Source organism: Gymnoscopelus microlampas, assembly GCF_963454915.1.
Source record: "Gymnoscopelus microlampas genome assembly, chromosome: 21".
Classification (NCBI taxonomy): Eukaryota; Metazoa; Chordata; class Actinopteri; order Myctophiformes; family Myctophidae; genus Gymnoscopelus; species Gymnoscopelus microlampas.
The window spans coordinates 41,919,759-41,934,846 of NC_139958.1; the positions used below are offsets into that span (position 1 = coordinate 41,919,759).

Sequence of the window (15,088 nt, forward strand, 5' to 3'; positions counted from 1 at the left end):
ATCTGCTATTTTCAAAGGGTTTTTATACATTTTATACATTTGAAAACTTGTGAAGTGGGACGTATACTGCATAATGAGTACTTTTTCTTTTGGTACTTTAAGTACATTTTGATGCCAATACTTATATCATTGCCGTAGTGATACTTTTAATTAAGTAAAACATTTGCGAGTACTTTTCCCACCATTGGGTATATACCTGACTGGTTGAAATCTGGCGTGGGCCGCAAGGCGGCGGCGGCGGTGGGCGAGCGGGGAGACAGGCTGTGCGTGGGAGAACCGGGGAGACTCTCTCCGGACGACAGAGAGTGGCTGAGAGACGAGAAGCTGCGGCTGGTGTGGAGGAGAGGAGACGGCTGCATGGCGAAACGCCTGAACACAGAGCGCCGCCTGGTGGCAAGACAAAAGAGGGACAAAATGATAGGCGGAAATTATTTACAGGGTCTACACCATGAATTTGAACTTTTTCTTCATTTTTGTGTGTTTTTGGTCTCCCCCACCTCTCTTCTGTTCCAACAAATACCGGAGGCTTTCATAGGCTATCTGTGGTTTTTATGTAAATTAGTCTGAAAACAGTCCGTCAGATTTGTTCCCCCTGCCTACGTCACGTCTGGGAACAATTCCTCCCGTTTTTCAGTTCTAACCAAAAAAAAAAAATGATATTAAATATTATTATTATTTTTTTAAATTCATGGTGTAGCCCCTTTAACCCTTTAAGACCCGGAAAGCATCATTTGTGTCATTTTAAGATTTCTTTTGGCTATTCAAAAATAGCAGATATCGTTGTCGTAGAAACCAGCTAACTCCATTTTGACACTTTTGCATTTTTTTTCCATAAATCAGGGCCATTGAGCACCCTTTACATCTGTGTGTTGGTAAAAAAAAAATATTGAACCAATGAGAAGCATTTAAAAAGCACTTCTGACAAAACCAGCTAACTCCGGCGAAGTCCACCGGAGTTAGCTGGTTTTGCTGACTCCTGGCTCCACCCCCTTTTGACCTCCAACCTCATTGTGAGCTTGGGAGGTAAATTTAGCTGTTCTTATCAATGATGAACAAAACCTCCTAACTCATCACTTTTTTTCCCATTTCCTGAAAAATGAACATTTTGGAGTTAGCTGGTTCCTGCCGGACAGCAGAGATATACAAGCTCATAGCGCGGCACCAAGTGCCTGCGACATACTGGCGTCATGTCCAGGGGGTGTACTTGTATATCTAGCTGCCTCACGCTACAGACACAGGAGATAGGCTCCTATGGGCCTCATGGCTCGGCAAGACTTACTTACTTACGAGCTTGCGATGCGTTGCAAGCTTTTAGATCTGCCATTTCTGCTTATTCACCATTAAATCCACCACTAAACATATTAACTCCGATATTTCGGTCTATTATTTTCCCCTTCAGTAATACCAATTGTTATATTGTCACCTTTACAACGAGGTACAACTTGTAAGGATCATGCATTCGTGGAATGAGCAACACAGCTAACCGTGTGGGTAGCGGCCCAAAAAATTGCCAAAATCCACCCAGTTGCCCTATTGCAGTGGTTCTCAAACTTTTTCATGTCAAGGACCCCCAAATTGACACTTATTAGCCCGCGGACCCACATTTGAAAAGATAAGCCAGGGACCCCCATAAGAGAAGATGTTTACGGCTCTAGCAGTGATTCTCAACCATTTTAATTTCAAGGACCCCCAGTTTGACAAGCATTAGGGCTGCGGAGAGTGCGGACCCCCATTTAATGGCATTTCTATCTCTGGGACCCCAATTTTTATTGTAAAATCAATGTTAATACTAGAAAAAGTGCTCCTCGGAGCACAGGTCTCCGCCAGGTCAGGTAGGCTATTGTGGCCTCCTGGTGGCGCTATAATAGGCCAACGTGAAAAGGGTGCCATTTCTTCTTAGGCCTTGCACGACAATCGGACACTGACTGCATTCATGATTTGAGGCATTTTGTTAAAAACATGTGTTTCGCTAAATTAGACCTGTTGGTGGCGCTATAACAGGCCAATGTTAAAAGGGTGGCATTTGTTCCTCAACATAGTGTGAATGTGCGTGCAAAGTTTGAGCGCAATTGGACGGTGCGTTCATGATTTGCAGAATGTTGTTCAAAACAAGCCAATAATGCAAACTTTAGATCTTAGGTCAATCTTAGCCAATCAGTATGGAATATGAAAAATCAAACACATCCGTCGTGATCACATGACTATAGAGATCATGTGTACTGATTTGCGTAAAATTTGGATACAATTGGAAGGAGTAGTATAAAAAAATGTGTTCTACTGGTGGCGCTATAAAAGGCAGATGTGAAAAATGCAGGGCAAAGGTTTTTCCTTGACCATTAGGGAGTGTGCATACAAAGTTTTACACAGATCGGTGCAATTATAGGTAAAAACACGAATCGGCCTGTTATAGCGCCACCATGAGGCTGATTTGAACATTTTCAAATGGTAGTTCTACCTCGGCCTAATGGGAATGTGCGTGCAAAATTTCATGGAAATTGCATGCTGTGTTCATGATTTGAGGCATTTTGTTCAAAACGGTGCACTCCTGCAAACTTTGGAAGACATTTTTAGCCAATCAGGATGGAATATGAGAAATGTGAAAGACCCGTTTCGTTTAATGACTATAGAGATACTGTGTACCGATTTGTGGGATTTTTGGACAAAATCTGTAGGTGTACTGTCAAAAAATGTGCTTTGCACAAATCGGCCTCCTGGTGGCGCTATAACAGGCCCCTGTGAAAAATTTGGGGCAGAGGTTCTGCTCTGGTATCCAGGGACTGTGTGTGCACAGTCTGGCTGCGAGCAAGCCAACGGTGCCGGAGATTAGCTGTACACAGACAGATCGAATGACGGACGGACGGACGGACACACGGACGGACGGACAGGGGGTAAAACATACTCTCTCGCCATGCCTTTCGGCCTGGCGGAGACAATAACTCTGAGAGTGTACAAATGGAACCAAATGGACCCGTTAGGGTCCATTTGGTTCCATTTGTACGCTTTCAGAGTTACAGACCCATAAGGGTCCATTTGGTTCCTATCCATCATTTAGTACCCCTGGGGGTCCCCGGACCCCACTTTGAGAACCAATGCCCTATTGCACAGGCTTTATCCTGAAACAGTAAAGATCAATCAATCAATCAATCAGAAACATGTCATTACCTTTCTGGGGTCTTCTCCTTCTTGGGTTTCTTGGTGCATCGGACCATCTTGCTCCGGTAGCTGTTCCTCCTGGCGGGGCCCGTCTTTATGGAGGTGTTCTCGAAGGGCGTGGTGGAGATGGACACTTTACTGCCACTCTGTGGCGGGGGGAAGGAATTGTCAGTTACTTTATCATTTTATAATAGTAATTTATTATGCATTTAAACTTGTCTTACGGTTTAACCATTTGTCCTGTTAACATCATTATCGACAGTTAAATATAATTAACTGCGGCCGTTCGTTTTACAATTAGGCTGCGGCCATAACAATCTGTGTCGCTTATTATGCTTTGTCCGACAGTCAGGTACCTTGAGCAGGAGTTCCACCACTTCAGTGTGGAGCAGACCATGGACCGCTTCTCCATTCACATGAGTGATGAGGTCTCCCGCCTTCACACCTGCCTTATGGGCGGGGCCACCCTCCTCCACGTTCTGACAAACGTCGAAACAAAACATCAAACCAAAATGACCAAAACATCAAACCAAAATGACCAAAACATCAAACCAAAATGACCAAAACATCAAACCAAAATGACCAAAACATCAAACCAAAATGGGAGACTTTGTGCATGGGCAAAATGTGGCTTTTGTTTTGTTGCTGCTTTTTCCCCCTTTTTCTTCCCAATTTAGCCATTATGCTAAGTAATCCCCTCATACATTCATGTTGTCACTGTATCCTACTGGCTCACCTGGCCTGTGAGGAGCCCCTACCGAGAGGACACATTGTTGCACGCTACTGGTTCACCTGCCAGTGAGGAGCCCCCACCGCGAGGACATACTATTGTTTCCTACTGGCTCACCTGCCTGCGAGGAGCCCCCACCGGGAGGACGTACGGCTGTTCCCTACTGGCTCACCTGCCTGTGAGGAGCCCCCACCGGGAGGACGTGGACTAGATCCTCTGTCCTACTCCTATATCGCCCAACACTCCCTGCTGACAGACTCCGCCTCCAGCCCATAGGAGTACGTACAGTGACAAATATCACCCTCCCCCGCCCGGCTTACCTCCCCCGAACCCCCAGACCAGATCTACAAGCTCAAAACGCGTCACATTGTAATGCGTTTTGAGATCGTCTATTTTCACTATTCAGGTTTTTTTTTTTACTGAATTAACCCTGCAAGACCCGGATATATTTCTACTTGTAAAACATTGTTTTCAACCTTTCAGATGGTGTTGTAGGAGTACTTTGGAGAGGAAAATATAATGTTTTTAAAAAAAAAAAGTTTTCGTAAGGTTTTATTGAAATGTTATTATATTACAACATTGGGTCTAACGGGTAGCAGAATTTCCTATAGGACATTTTTACTCACTGTCAGAATAAAATGGCAAATGTCTATATACTTCACTAAAACAACTTAAGGGTTCATTTATATGGTTATGGTTTATTATTTGGCCTCAGAACAGTATACAGTATGAATAATATTTGGCCTCAGAACAGTACATTATGAATAATAACATCACTTGGTAACCTGGCTGTAGAAAGTAACACCACAGTAAAGAACCTGGGGGTTATTATCGACTCTGAATTGAATTTTAATGCACACATTAATCATGTCACCAAGATTGCTTTCTTTCATCTTAGAAATATTGCGCGAATTAGAGACTATCTGTCGTTAGACGACGCAAAAACGCTGATCCACGCTTTTGTTTTCTCTCGGCTTGATTACTGCAATGCACTCTACTCTGGCCTGCCTAAGAAAACAACTGACAGATTACAACTTGTTCAAAATGCGGCAGCCAGAATTTTAACTAAAACTAGAATGAGAGAACATATCACTCCAGTACTAGCTTCACTACACTGGCTCCCGGTTGTTTTTAGGATTGATTTTAAAATTCTTTTAATAGTTTATAAAGCTCTAAATGGTCTGGCACCTTCCTACCTCTATGACTGCCTAGAGAGACATGATCCAAACCGGACCCTCAGGTCTTCAAGTGCTGACCTACTCGAGGTGCCTAAAATGACATATAAAAAATACGGTGAAGCAGCATTCTGCTTTTACGGACCAACAGTGTGGAATAAACTCCCATTACACCTAAAACAGGCAGCCTCTGTCGATAGCTTTAAAGCACAGCTCAAGACCTATTTCTTCACTCTTGCTTTTAGCTGACTCTTTGGTTGATTTTTAAGTCCTCACTGTATTGCCTATTTTAATGTTTTATGCTTTTGCTTTTATTTTATTTTATTTTTTGTTTGCTTTATTGTTAAATTGGTTGTAACTGTAACTGTATTCTTGCTCTGTAAAGCACTTTGCGCTGCATTTCATGTCATGAAAGGTGCTATACAAATAAAGTTTATTATTATTATTATTAATAAGCCATATTTTTAAGATTTTATTTTATTTTAGTCGATGTCCACATCTCTCTCTCCATTCATTACAATATCATATCTTGCCCTGTGCAACTTTTGTTGACGAAGCCTAAAAGCCAAACAAAAATGTCATTCTTATTCATAATGTTCCAATGTTCAACGACACCAAAAAAATCGTTAATCGCAATTATGTGAGTGACAATTAATCGTCGAGCAAAATGTCATAATTGTGACAGCCCTAAATGAAATAAAAATGAAAGATATAAACAGTACGTTTTAAATTCTTACCCAGACCATGTGATAGACGGTGTAGATGTCGCTGTCACACGCGTACACCCTGATGGCGCGCAGCGTGAAGCCAAACTTCTTCCCACAGCTGTGGATGACGATTGGCTGCCGCGGGTTGTTGTTGGCCACGCCCAGGGAGGCGGAGTCGCGGCTAGGGGAGGAGTCTCTGGAGGAGGAGGGGTCTGAGGAGAGCGAATACGGGGAGAGGGGGCTGGCGAGCGGCGACGCCCCAAAGACATCTGGGAAAATAAAGACGTGATCACAGATAGTAGCGGTTATTTATTTTAGTTTTTGGGGTTTTCCTTGACAGTGTAAGGGGTCGTGTCTAGGGTGTATTTTCTAAATAAATCATTTTATAAAATTATGATTTAATCCCTTTTTAATTCCCAAAACTTTTAAACTAGGCCTGTCAAAAAAAAATCGATTCATGAATAAATCGCGATTCTTAATGCCGCGATTTTAAAATCGTTTCAAAATCTTTTTTTTATTTTTATTTTTTTTAATTATTATAAGGTAGTACCTTTTTCACTGGCACTTTGTCTGTCAGAAAGACTGACTGACATGATCTGGCTGCATTGAAGTGTATGATTCAACTTTTCATGGTTTATATTGTTCAGAATTGTTCTAAAATGTTCTAGTATAATTAAAGCAAAGTGATTTGGGGTAGAAAATCGCAATAAATCGCAGAATCGAATCGAATATCAATTAATCGCAGAATCGCAATTTCAATCGAATCGGCACCCTAGGAATCGATTTTGAATCGAATCGTGAGGTAAGTGAATCGTGACACCCCTATTGAAAACAGATTATTTTACATCACTGCTTCCGAAACAGTGGGTCGGGACCCAATTGTGGGTCGCGGATCCATTTTTATGGGTCACGGGACAAATATCCCTTTTTGTTTTCCTACAATTTGTTTTTAATTAAATTAAAAATAAATATTTCAAAAGTAAAAAAAAAAATTCCACAACAATTCTCAAAATGAGTTCATGAATTAAAAGCAAATTCAAAAAATGTTCAAAAGAATTTCATAAATAAAATGAAAACAATTTTAAAAAATCCCTAAATTAGAAAATAAATGTTTAAGAAGTAGTGGATATAGCCGATCTACAAGCTCACAACACGTCACATCACGACGTGGTGTGAGCTTGTAGATCGGCTACTTTCACTGGTTTGGGTTGGGTCTTAAGCTCAAGTTTGGGAACAAATGTGAGTACTTCTTCCACCACTGTGCGTGCGTGCGTGTCTTACCTCCCGGGATGGTAAGGGAAAGGTTGCTGGCAGAGACAGACTTGGGGACTTTGGCTCCGGAGGGCCCCAGCTTGTCACCAGGGGCCTCGGGGTGCAGAGTGCTGGTCTGGGCCCCTAGCTCTGCACCATCAGCCTCACCTCTGGACGTCAGCTGGTCCAAATGCTCTGAGAAACTTCCTATAAGTTAGAACAGAACATGAGCCATTTCATTAATTGTCAAAGTAATTGACCACTTAAGCCCTCTATACTATATAGACATTGACCTGTCACAATTATTACATAATCGTCTAATCGCAATTATTTGAGATAATCACAATTATTTTGCATAAACGTTTCCATGTTGAAAAATGCTTATACAGTTTCAGATAGCAGATCTACAAGCTTACAACGTGTCACAAGTGACGCATTGTAAGCTTGCAGCTACTTCCGCAATTCTTTTGAAAGTATTACATTATTAATTATGTCAGTAATTTCTTTGCACATTTAAGTTATTCGTCACATCTTCCCTGTGCAACTTTAGATATAGAAGCCTAAAAGGCCAAATAGAAATTAAATTTGTATTCATGCATTCCCAATGTTCCGAAAGCTAAATTAAATCATTGTTTTAATTGTACTCACAACATTTTCGGAACGTGACACCTGCGTGCAACCAAGCATAAAACGACATGTCTTTTAGTTCTACTGGATCTCTTCTCCACCAGTCCCTTGTTAACATTTTAGTTTTTATTTGTTGACGACATTGTCAATATATTTAGTCATAGTTTTAGTCATCATAGCTTAGTTTTTATTTAGTTTTCGTCAGTAAAAAAAAGGTAGTCGGCAAACATTTTTCCGTCACGGTTTTAGTCAACGAAATCAACACCCCTTACCGGAGAGCGTGGCTCCGCTGTGCGCGCTGCCAGGAGTGGTGGCCGCGTCGGGCGGGTCGTGGAGCAGCTCTCCCAGGGAGAAGGAGGTCTTGCCGGAGGACTCCTCGCCTTCGCTCTCTGCCGAGATGGAGAACTTTGGCAGAAGGCTGTGGGTCTGATGAGGGCCGGCGCCCTGGCCGGTACCCTCGCTGTCCGACAGGTTGGACAGAGACGGCCTGCAAAAGACGGAGGGAGATGAAGAAATTCTGTTCGGTTGTAATAGGCTGCTATGCACAGCAATATTAGAAAGAAGTTGGGCCTCTTCCTTACTTCCAGCACATGGTCTTACCAATTGTACTAACTAGAGGTTTGATATGGCCATATATGGAGATGCGCAGTAGGGTGGGGTGCTGTGGCTAAAATGTGCAATGTAGTTTTATATTAACTGTACACTATGTAAGTACATTGAAGGTGGGGAAAGAAGTCTAGGCAAAGTAGTTCCCCTACCCTCCCTTCCCCTCTCCTCTCCTCTCCTCCTCTCCTCTCCTCTCTTCCTCCTCTTTTTTGGTACTGTGGCTAAAATGCAGTAAGAGATGTAGATGTACTATAGCTCTGCACACATCGAGGCGAAGTCCGGCATAAATGTCATGCCAAGCCCTGCCAGATCAGGCTGAGGGTCTGATAGGCAAATCAGAGAATCAATCAAGCCGAGAGTCTGATCACTGATCGAGGTGGGGGTAAGATGCCTAAATCTGTGGCAAGTCTGTGGCAAGTCTTGGAGGCGTTATTATGAATCCCACGCCGCGTCCTGGATTTAGACCCGCCTTACGTGTCTGATTGGCTCCCCGGCAGGCATAGTTTTACTGAGGTTAGGGTTAGGGTTAGGGTTAGGTTTAGGCATAGTCTTACTGAGGTTAGGGTTAGGGTTAGGGTTAGGTATAGGCATAGTAGCAAAAACGAGAACTGTCAATCACAGCGACTACTGACCAATCACAGCGCCCGCTCAGCGGGTTTGCCACGACGCGGTGTGGGAATCATAATAACGCGTCTTGGAGGCATGTGGAGTGATCCTGTGCTTGCGAATCCCGGACGTACTTCGGAGGCTTTGTCAATTATAGTAGTAGGATGAAGGCTCCGTTCCATTTAGTGTAGCACAGTGGTAATCAAACCTTTTATTTCAAGGACCCCATAACCAAATGGACCCTTACATGGGTCCATTTGGTTCCATTTGTACATGCACTCTCAGAGAGTTACACGGCCGTAAGGGGCCATTTTGAACCCCCTCAAGGAACCATGAGGGTTCCTGGACCACACTGGAGAGACCCACTGGCGTAGCAGTGTTTCCACAGTGAGCCAACATGCACAATATCAGCACCCTGACCAGAATGGAACAGAGCCTTCATTAGTATCATTGGTAACACCTGTAAAGGAAATAAGGAAGACTAAAAGATGTATATGTATTTGCGACAATATAAGGAAACATTGTTCTTCAACTGTGAGTGAGTTAATTATTATTTGCCTGAGTAGGAACTGTCAATTGTCAGGAATTGTATTCATTCAGCTCTACAAAGACTGAGCTGTGTAGAGGGGAACGACGTTTAATCCCATGTAGTTACTGACTGTGATGTTAAGTGTGGAGGGGAGCAGGGCCTGTGTTTTATGTATGTACAGTAGGTGAGCGTGCGTACATTTCGGTGAAGTCTGGAGTCCAGCTGAGTGAGTCCACGGTCAGTGGACTGTCGCTTTTCTTCTCTTCTGCGTCTCCCTTCTCTTCCAGAAGGCCCCGGGACAGGTCAATGCTGCTGTACACCTAAATATGAAGACATGGGACACGGTCAACGCTGCTGTACACCTAAATATGAAGACATGGGACAAGGTCAACGCTGCTAAACATTAAATTAGCGTTGGCTATTCAAAAATAGCAGATCTACAAGCTCGCAGCGTGTCACTTCGTGCCTCAGGTCTTAATCTGTAAAGGAACAGCTACTGGGGATACTAACAAATAAACCAGTAGTGAAGGTAATACTACACTGCATTGTTTTGATGTGAGCAGAGCAGACTGCATTGCAGCAAAAATAAAAAAACAGCTCCACTCCTGATCATGTGATTTCGTTGTTGCTCCACATTAGAATAAAATGCATCTGATTTGCAGGCGGAAAATGTGATGCAAATCCGATCAACGTTCCATGCCGCTGCAGGGGGCTGAAGGAAGGGGGGGGGGGGGGGGGGTTGGGGTTCGTTTTTCCCCCCAGACACTCATTTCCATATGAAATGCTGATTTCATATGGAAATGCTGAAAAGGCTCGTTTTAATCGGTGGTTCTCAAAACATTTTCATGTCAAGGACTACCAAATTGATAGGTATTTCGACCAAGGACCCCCACATTTGAAAAGATTTTGTGCCAGGGACCCCCATAAGAGATACCTTTTTTTTTGCTGCTAGATTTAATACAGAAGTCTACAACCATATGTGCGGAAAAGAAACCCGAACATTCATTCTTCACCCATTAAGACCTGGAACGCATCTGTGTCACTTTCTTTGGCTATTCAAAAATAGCAGATCTACAAGCTCATATCGCGGCGGTGCCGCGATATGAGCTTGTAGATCTGCTATTTTTGAAAAATCTTGAAAACATTTTTCAAAAAACTGTTAGGATTTAGAAAACATTTTTAAGAATCGCCTCAGGTCTTAATGGGTTAAAGATTCTCTCATTGGCTCGACCTCTAGCCAGTGAAAGAATAATGTTATAATAAATCATACATTTTACGCAACCCCCTGTGTTTGTGAATGAGTGAACATAATGCACATTGTAAAGTGCTTCGCATAAGTTGCTATATTTACACAGTATAAGGTGCTATACAAATGCACCATTTACACATTTGAAATCATGTACTTTATAATAATAACAATAATACAGTTTATTTACATAGCACCTTTTTAAACAATGTTACAAAGTGCTTAACAACTTAAAATCAGACAGTGAACAATAAAAACAACAAGAACAACACACAACAGCGTAGTGTCAGTGAGAATAAAGGAGAAGCACCAACATTCTGCTGTTAAGAGGTTTAAAAGGCCTTTCTAAAAAAAATGGGTCTTTAATTTGGATTTAAAAATGGCAATGGAATTGGCACCCCTAACGTCCAATGGGAGGCTGTTCCAGAGTCTAGGGGCCCTGACGGCAAAGGTCAGTTAACATCAGACTAGATACGTTTGGACTCACCTTAGAGAATCTGTGTGAACAGGAGGAGAACTGCCTCAGTTCCACGTTGATGTCTTCATCGTTCGTATCTCCATCTTCCTCCGTTTCTAGGTGGTGATATCGCTCAGAGCGGGCTGAGGACAAAGTTTCACGTTAAATCCTTTCACAGCCTTAACAACTAAAGGCCTATATATACTTAATTGAACAATGAATCATACAAACAGCCAACCTACAAGCTCGTAGGTTGGCTAGTTGTGGTATTTATCTGACGATGAGGTAAAGAGCTTAATGAGTTAAATAGAGAGAATGCCATTTAGATAGTAGTTATATAATTGTAGTCTCATTCCCAATTTTCCGCCCTATAGTCTGAAGACTCCACCTCACCCGCTAGCACTCCTCACTCTCCTTGTACCCAGTCTTGCCACCTTAGTTCGATAGATGCTAGTTTACTATGCAGATTTATCTTGGTCACTTGTTCTTATGTTTTTGTTACTTAGCTTCGTTTTTTCTTGACCACAAACAAACATAATGTTATTTATATAGCATTTTTTTAGACAGATGCTTGCGGTTCATTGTTTTGGTTCATCAGATTTTTTTAGGGCATTTTTTTTATTAGAATCCTGAAAAGTTACATTTGTATTTAATTTCAAATGCATGTAGTTATACTTATGTTAACTTTATGAACTTAAATACAAATACATTGGACATAAAAAAAACAATAGAATTGTAATACTAGTCATTAAGCTACTATAATATAGACTGAAGTAATTAAAGCGGGTCATGTTTGCATGTTTGGAATTGTAACAGCTGAAATCAAATGTAGAATGTTATTTAGATATAGCATAGTGTTTAGACAGATGCTAGGTTCATTCATTGTTTGCCTGGTATCCTATGGTTTCTTTGAGGCCCTACATTGTTCTCTCTACACTCTACTTATGTGATTATTTTACCCCGTTGTCTTATTGACTAGAATTAGTCTAGCTTATCCTGAACTCACACTCGTAAGTCACTCTAGATAAGATTGTCTGCTAAATACAGGAATTGCTAACCCATTAAAACCAGGAAATAATCTGTGTTGTTTTTGCGTTGGCTATTCAAAAATAGCAGATCTACAAGCTCGCATATTTGAATATTTTAGAAAAATCTTCAAAGTGTGAGAACTACTGATTTAGAAGGCATTTTGTAGAATCGACCTCAGGTCTTATGTTACTCTTCCTCAGTGGTGGGAAAAGTACTCACATTCTTTAATTAAGTAAAAGTATAAATACTGCGATATGGAAATACTCTGTTACAAGTAAAAGTCCAGAATTAAAAATGTACTTGAGTAAAAGTACAACATTATTGGCATCAAAATGTACGTAAAGTACCAAAAGTAAAAGTACAAAAGTGTTTGAAAATAGCAGATCTACAAGCTCACAACGCGTCGCGATGCGAGGGCGTTGTGAGCTTGTCGATCAGCTATTTTCAAATAGCCTAGGTATAAAATAGGGTTAAAGTGGTTAATGTATGTTTCATAATATCCTAATTTATATCTGAAAAGTAACTATTAACTAAAGTTTTCAAATAATTGTAGTGGAGTAAAAGTACAATATTTGCCTCTGAGATGTAGTGGAGTAGAAGTAAAAGTATTGGAAATTGGAAATCCTCAAGTAAAGTACAAATACCTCAAAATTGTACTTGAGTACAGTACTTAAGTAAATGTACTTAGTTACTTTCCACCACTGCTCTTCCTCTCTATTCAGTGCCTGTGTGGTCGGACGCTTACAGTCAAAGTAGCTGGTGTCGTCCTCTGACTCCAGCTGTGGGATGAACTCTGCTTTCTGCCTCAGCAGGCTGTTCCAGTCCAGGTTGTGAAAGAACTGATGGTGTTTCACCTCAACGGCGCCGCCTGTAGACACAAAATGAGGATGGTTTAAAAACCATGAAACCCTGGGCTGAATAGGCTCTATGCACAGCAGCCATATTGGAAAGAAATTGGGCCTCTTCCTTACTTCCTTCACAGGTGTTACCAATGATTCTAATGAAGGCTCATTTAGTGTAGCACAGTGGTTCTCAAACCTTGGACCCCCATAACTCTCAGAGTCACACACTCGTAAGGAACCATTTGGAACCCCCTCAAGGAACTATGAGGGTACTTGGTCCACACTTTAAGACCCACTGGCATAGCAGAGTGTTTCCAGTGAGAACAACATGCACAACATCAGCTGTTTGACCAGAATGGAACAGAGCCTTCATTAGTATCATTGGTAACACCTGTGAAGGAAGTAAGAAGAGGCCCAATTTCTTTCAGTCAGTGATGCTAATTAAGGCTCTGTTCCATGGTTTGTGCTCATAATTCCGACATCCCACTACTCCGACTACGTGGCTTCCGCGTGCGGTTAGGGTTAGGTATAGGGTTAGTAACCGTCGGAAAGGCAACATGTCGGAAAGCCGACATGTAACCCTGTTCCATTCTGGTCAGACAGAGTCACTGCACTGACTGCACTGGTGGCAGTGTTTATGTCCTTTGTACATCTTGTACTTCTGTTTATGTGGACATAAATACATATTTCAAATGTGTTAGGGCTGTTAACATTCCTCAGAAATGCAATTTGAATATTGGTCTTAAAAATTGGCTAATATTTGAATATATATTTGAATATTATTATTATTATCCTTATTTTACAAAACAATAAACAAAGTGCTCGGATCCAATAAAAATATATATTTTGTTTGTTTTTATAACTTGATACATTGTTTTTTGTATTGTCTCACACGTTTTTTTTTTTTATTTTCAAATATACATTTTTGTATTTGAATATACATTTTTTCCCCATATTTGAATATCAAATAATGATTTACCAGCCCTAGTGTGTGTGTGTGTGTGTGTGTGTGTGTGTGTGTGTGTGTGTGTGTGTGTGTGTGTGTGTGTGTGTGTGTGTGTGTGTGTGTGTGTGTGTGTGTGTGTCTGTGTGCGTTTACCTGTGCCTATCCTCTCCATAGGGTTCTGTCTCAGCAGCAGGGTGATAAGCTCCTGCGAGTCACCAGGGGGCGCCTCCTCCCCGTCCGGCCAGTTAATCTCATCTGAAAACACAAAAAACAGCCAATCACCATTAACTATAATACTCCATTATGCAAGTCTATCAAAAACTAGTTAGAATAAACAATCCCACATCTATAGTTTTCTGAACCGTCCACAGTCCACTTATGACACACAGAGTGAGTAGACAGAAATGGTGCTCTTATGATGAGCATTAGTGAGGAGCAATTATATGAAGGTTGAAAATTGTACCCATTAACAACACATCCACCGCCAAAGGGGAGAATTCTCCCCTTTTCAGTCAATGGTGTTTACCGCCAAAGGGGAGAATTCTCCCCTTTTAATTTTTTTATTTTGTTTTTGAATTCCTAGAATGTTTCTCTAATTTTTGAGTATAACATTTGTGTCGTTATTCTCAACGAATTAGGAGATATAAAATGTTTTATTTTTTCAAATCCATTCACTTCAATGTTAAAAAATCAACGGACAAATAATTCACATTTTTTCTATAAAAAAAATGATTAAAAACCCCGGCAGTGGGTGAATAAATGATGAAGACCAGGAACGCATCTGTGTGTCATTTTAAGATTTCTTTGGCTATCCAAAAAATAGCAGATCTACAAGCTCGTTTGTAGATCTGATATTTTTATTTTGAAAAAACTGCGCAAATCTTTTGAATATATATATTTTTTAAAGAGAACATTTGTAACTCCAATCTTTGCTTCTGGGGATTCTACAAATGTCTTCTAAATCCTAAATGTTTTTATTTTATTTTTTATTTTTACATTTTGTTTATGTAATATCAGTGGTTCTCAAACGTTTTTCATTTCAAGGACCCCCATCTCTAAATATTTGGTTCCAGGGACCCCCATAAGCAAAGATTTGAGTTAAAAAATGTATATATATATATATATATATATATATATATATATATATATATATATATATATATATATATATATATATATATATA

At 40.9% G+C, this 15,088-nt stretch overlaps 1 protein-coding gene across 2 annotated transcripts in view; it reads right to left on the bottom strand.

Moving 5' to 3' along the window:
* The window catches only part of mast4 (microtubule associated serine/threonine kinase family member 4), a 191,674-nt gene that overhangs the window by 12,152 nt on the left and 164,434 nt on the right, over window positions 1-15,088 (bottom strand). For both annotated transcript variants that reach the window (XM_084047845.1, XM_084047846.1), the window contains 10 exons: window positions 14,058-14,159; window positions 12,862-12,984; window positions 11,118-11,230; window positions 9,583-9,704; window positions 7,916-8,130; window positions 7,047-7,223; window positions 5,796-6,034; window positions 3,510-3,632; window positions 3,163-3,299; window positions 197-387 (listed from right to left, as the gene is read on the bottom strand). In XM_084047845.1, the coding sequence (XP_083903971.1) occupies window positions 197-387; window positions 3,163-3,299; window positions 3,510-3,632; window positions 5,796-6,034; window positions 7,047-7,223; window positions 7,916-8,130; window positions 9,583-9,704; window positions 11,118-11,230; window positions 12,862-12,984; window positions 14,058-14,159 (1,542 nt within the window). The remainder of the gene's footprint in view (window positions 1-196; window positions 388-3,162; window positions 3,300-3,509; window positions 3,633-5,795; window positions 6,035-7,046; window positions 7,224-7,915; window positions 8,131-9,582; window positions 9,705-11,117; window positions 11,231-12,861; window positions 12,985-14,057; window positions 14,160-15,088) is intronic.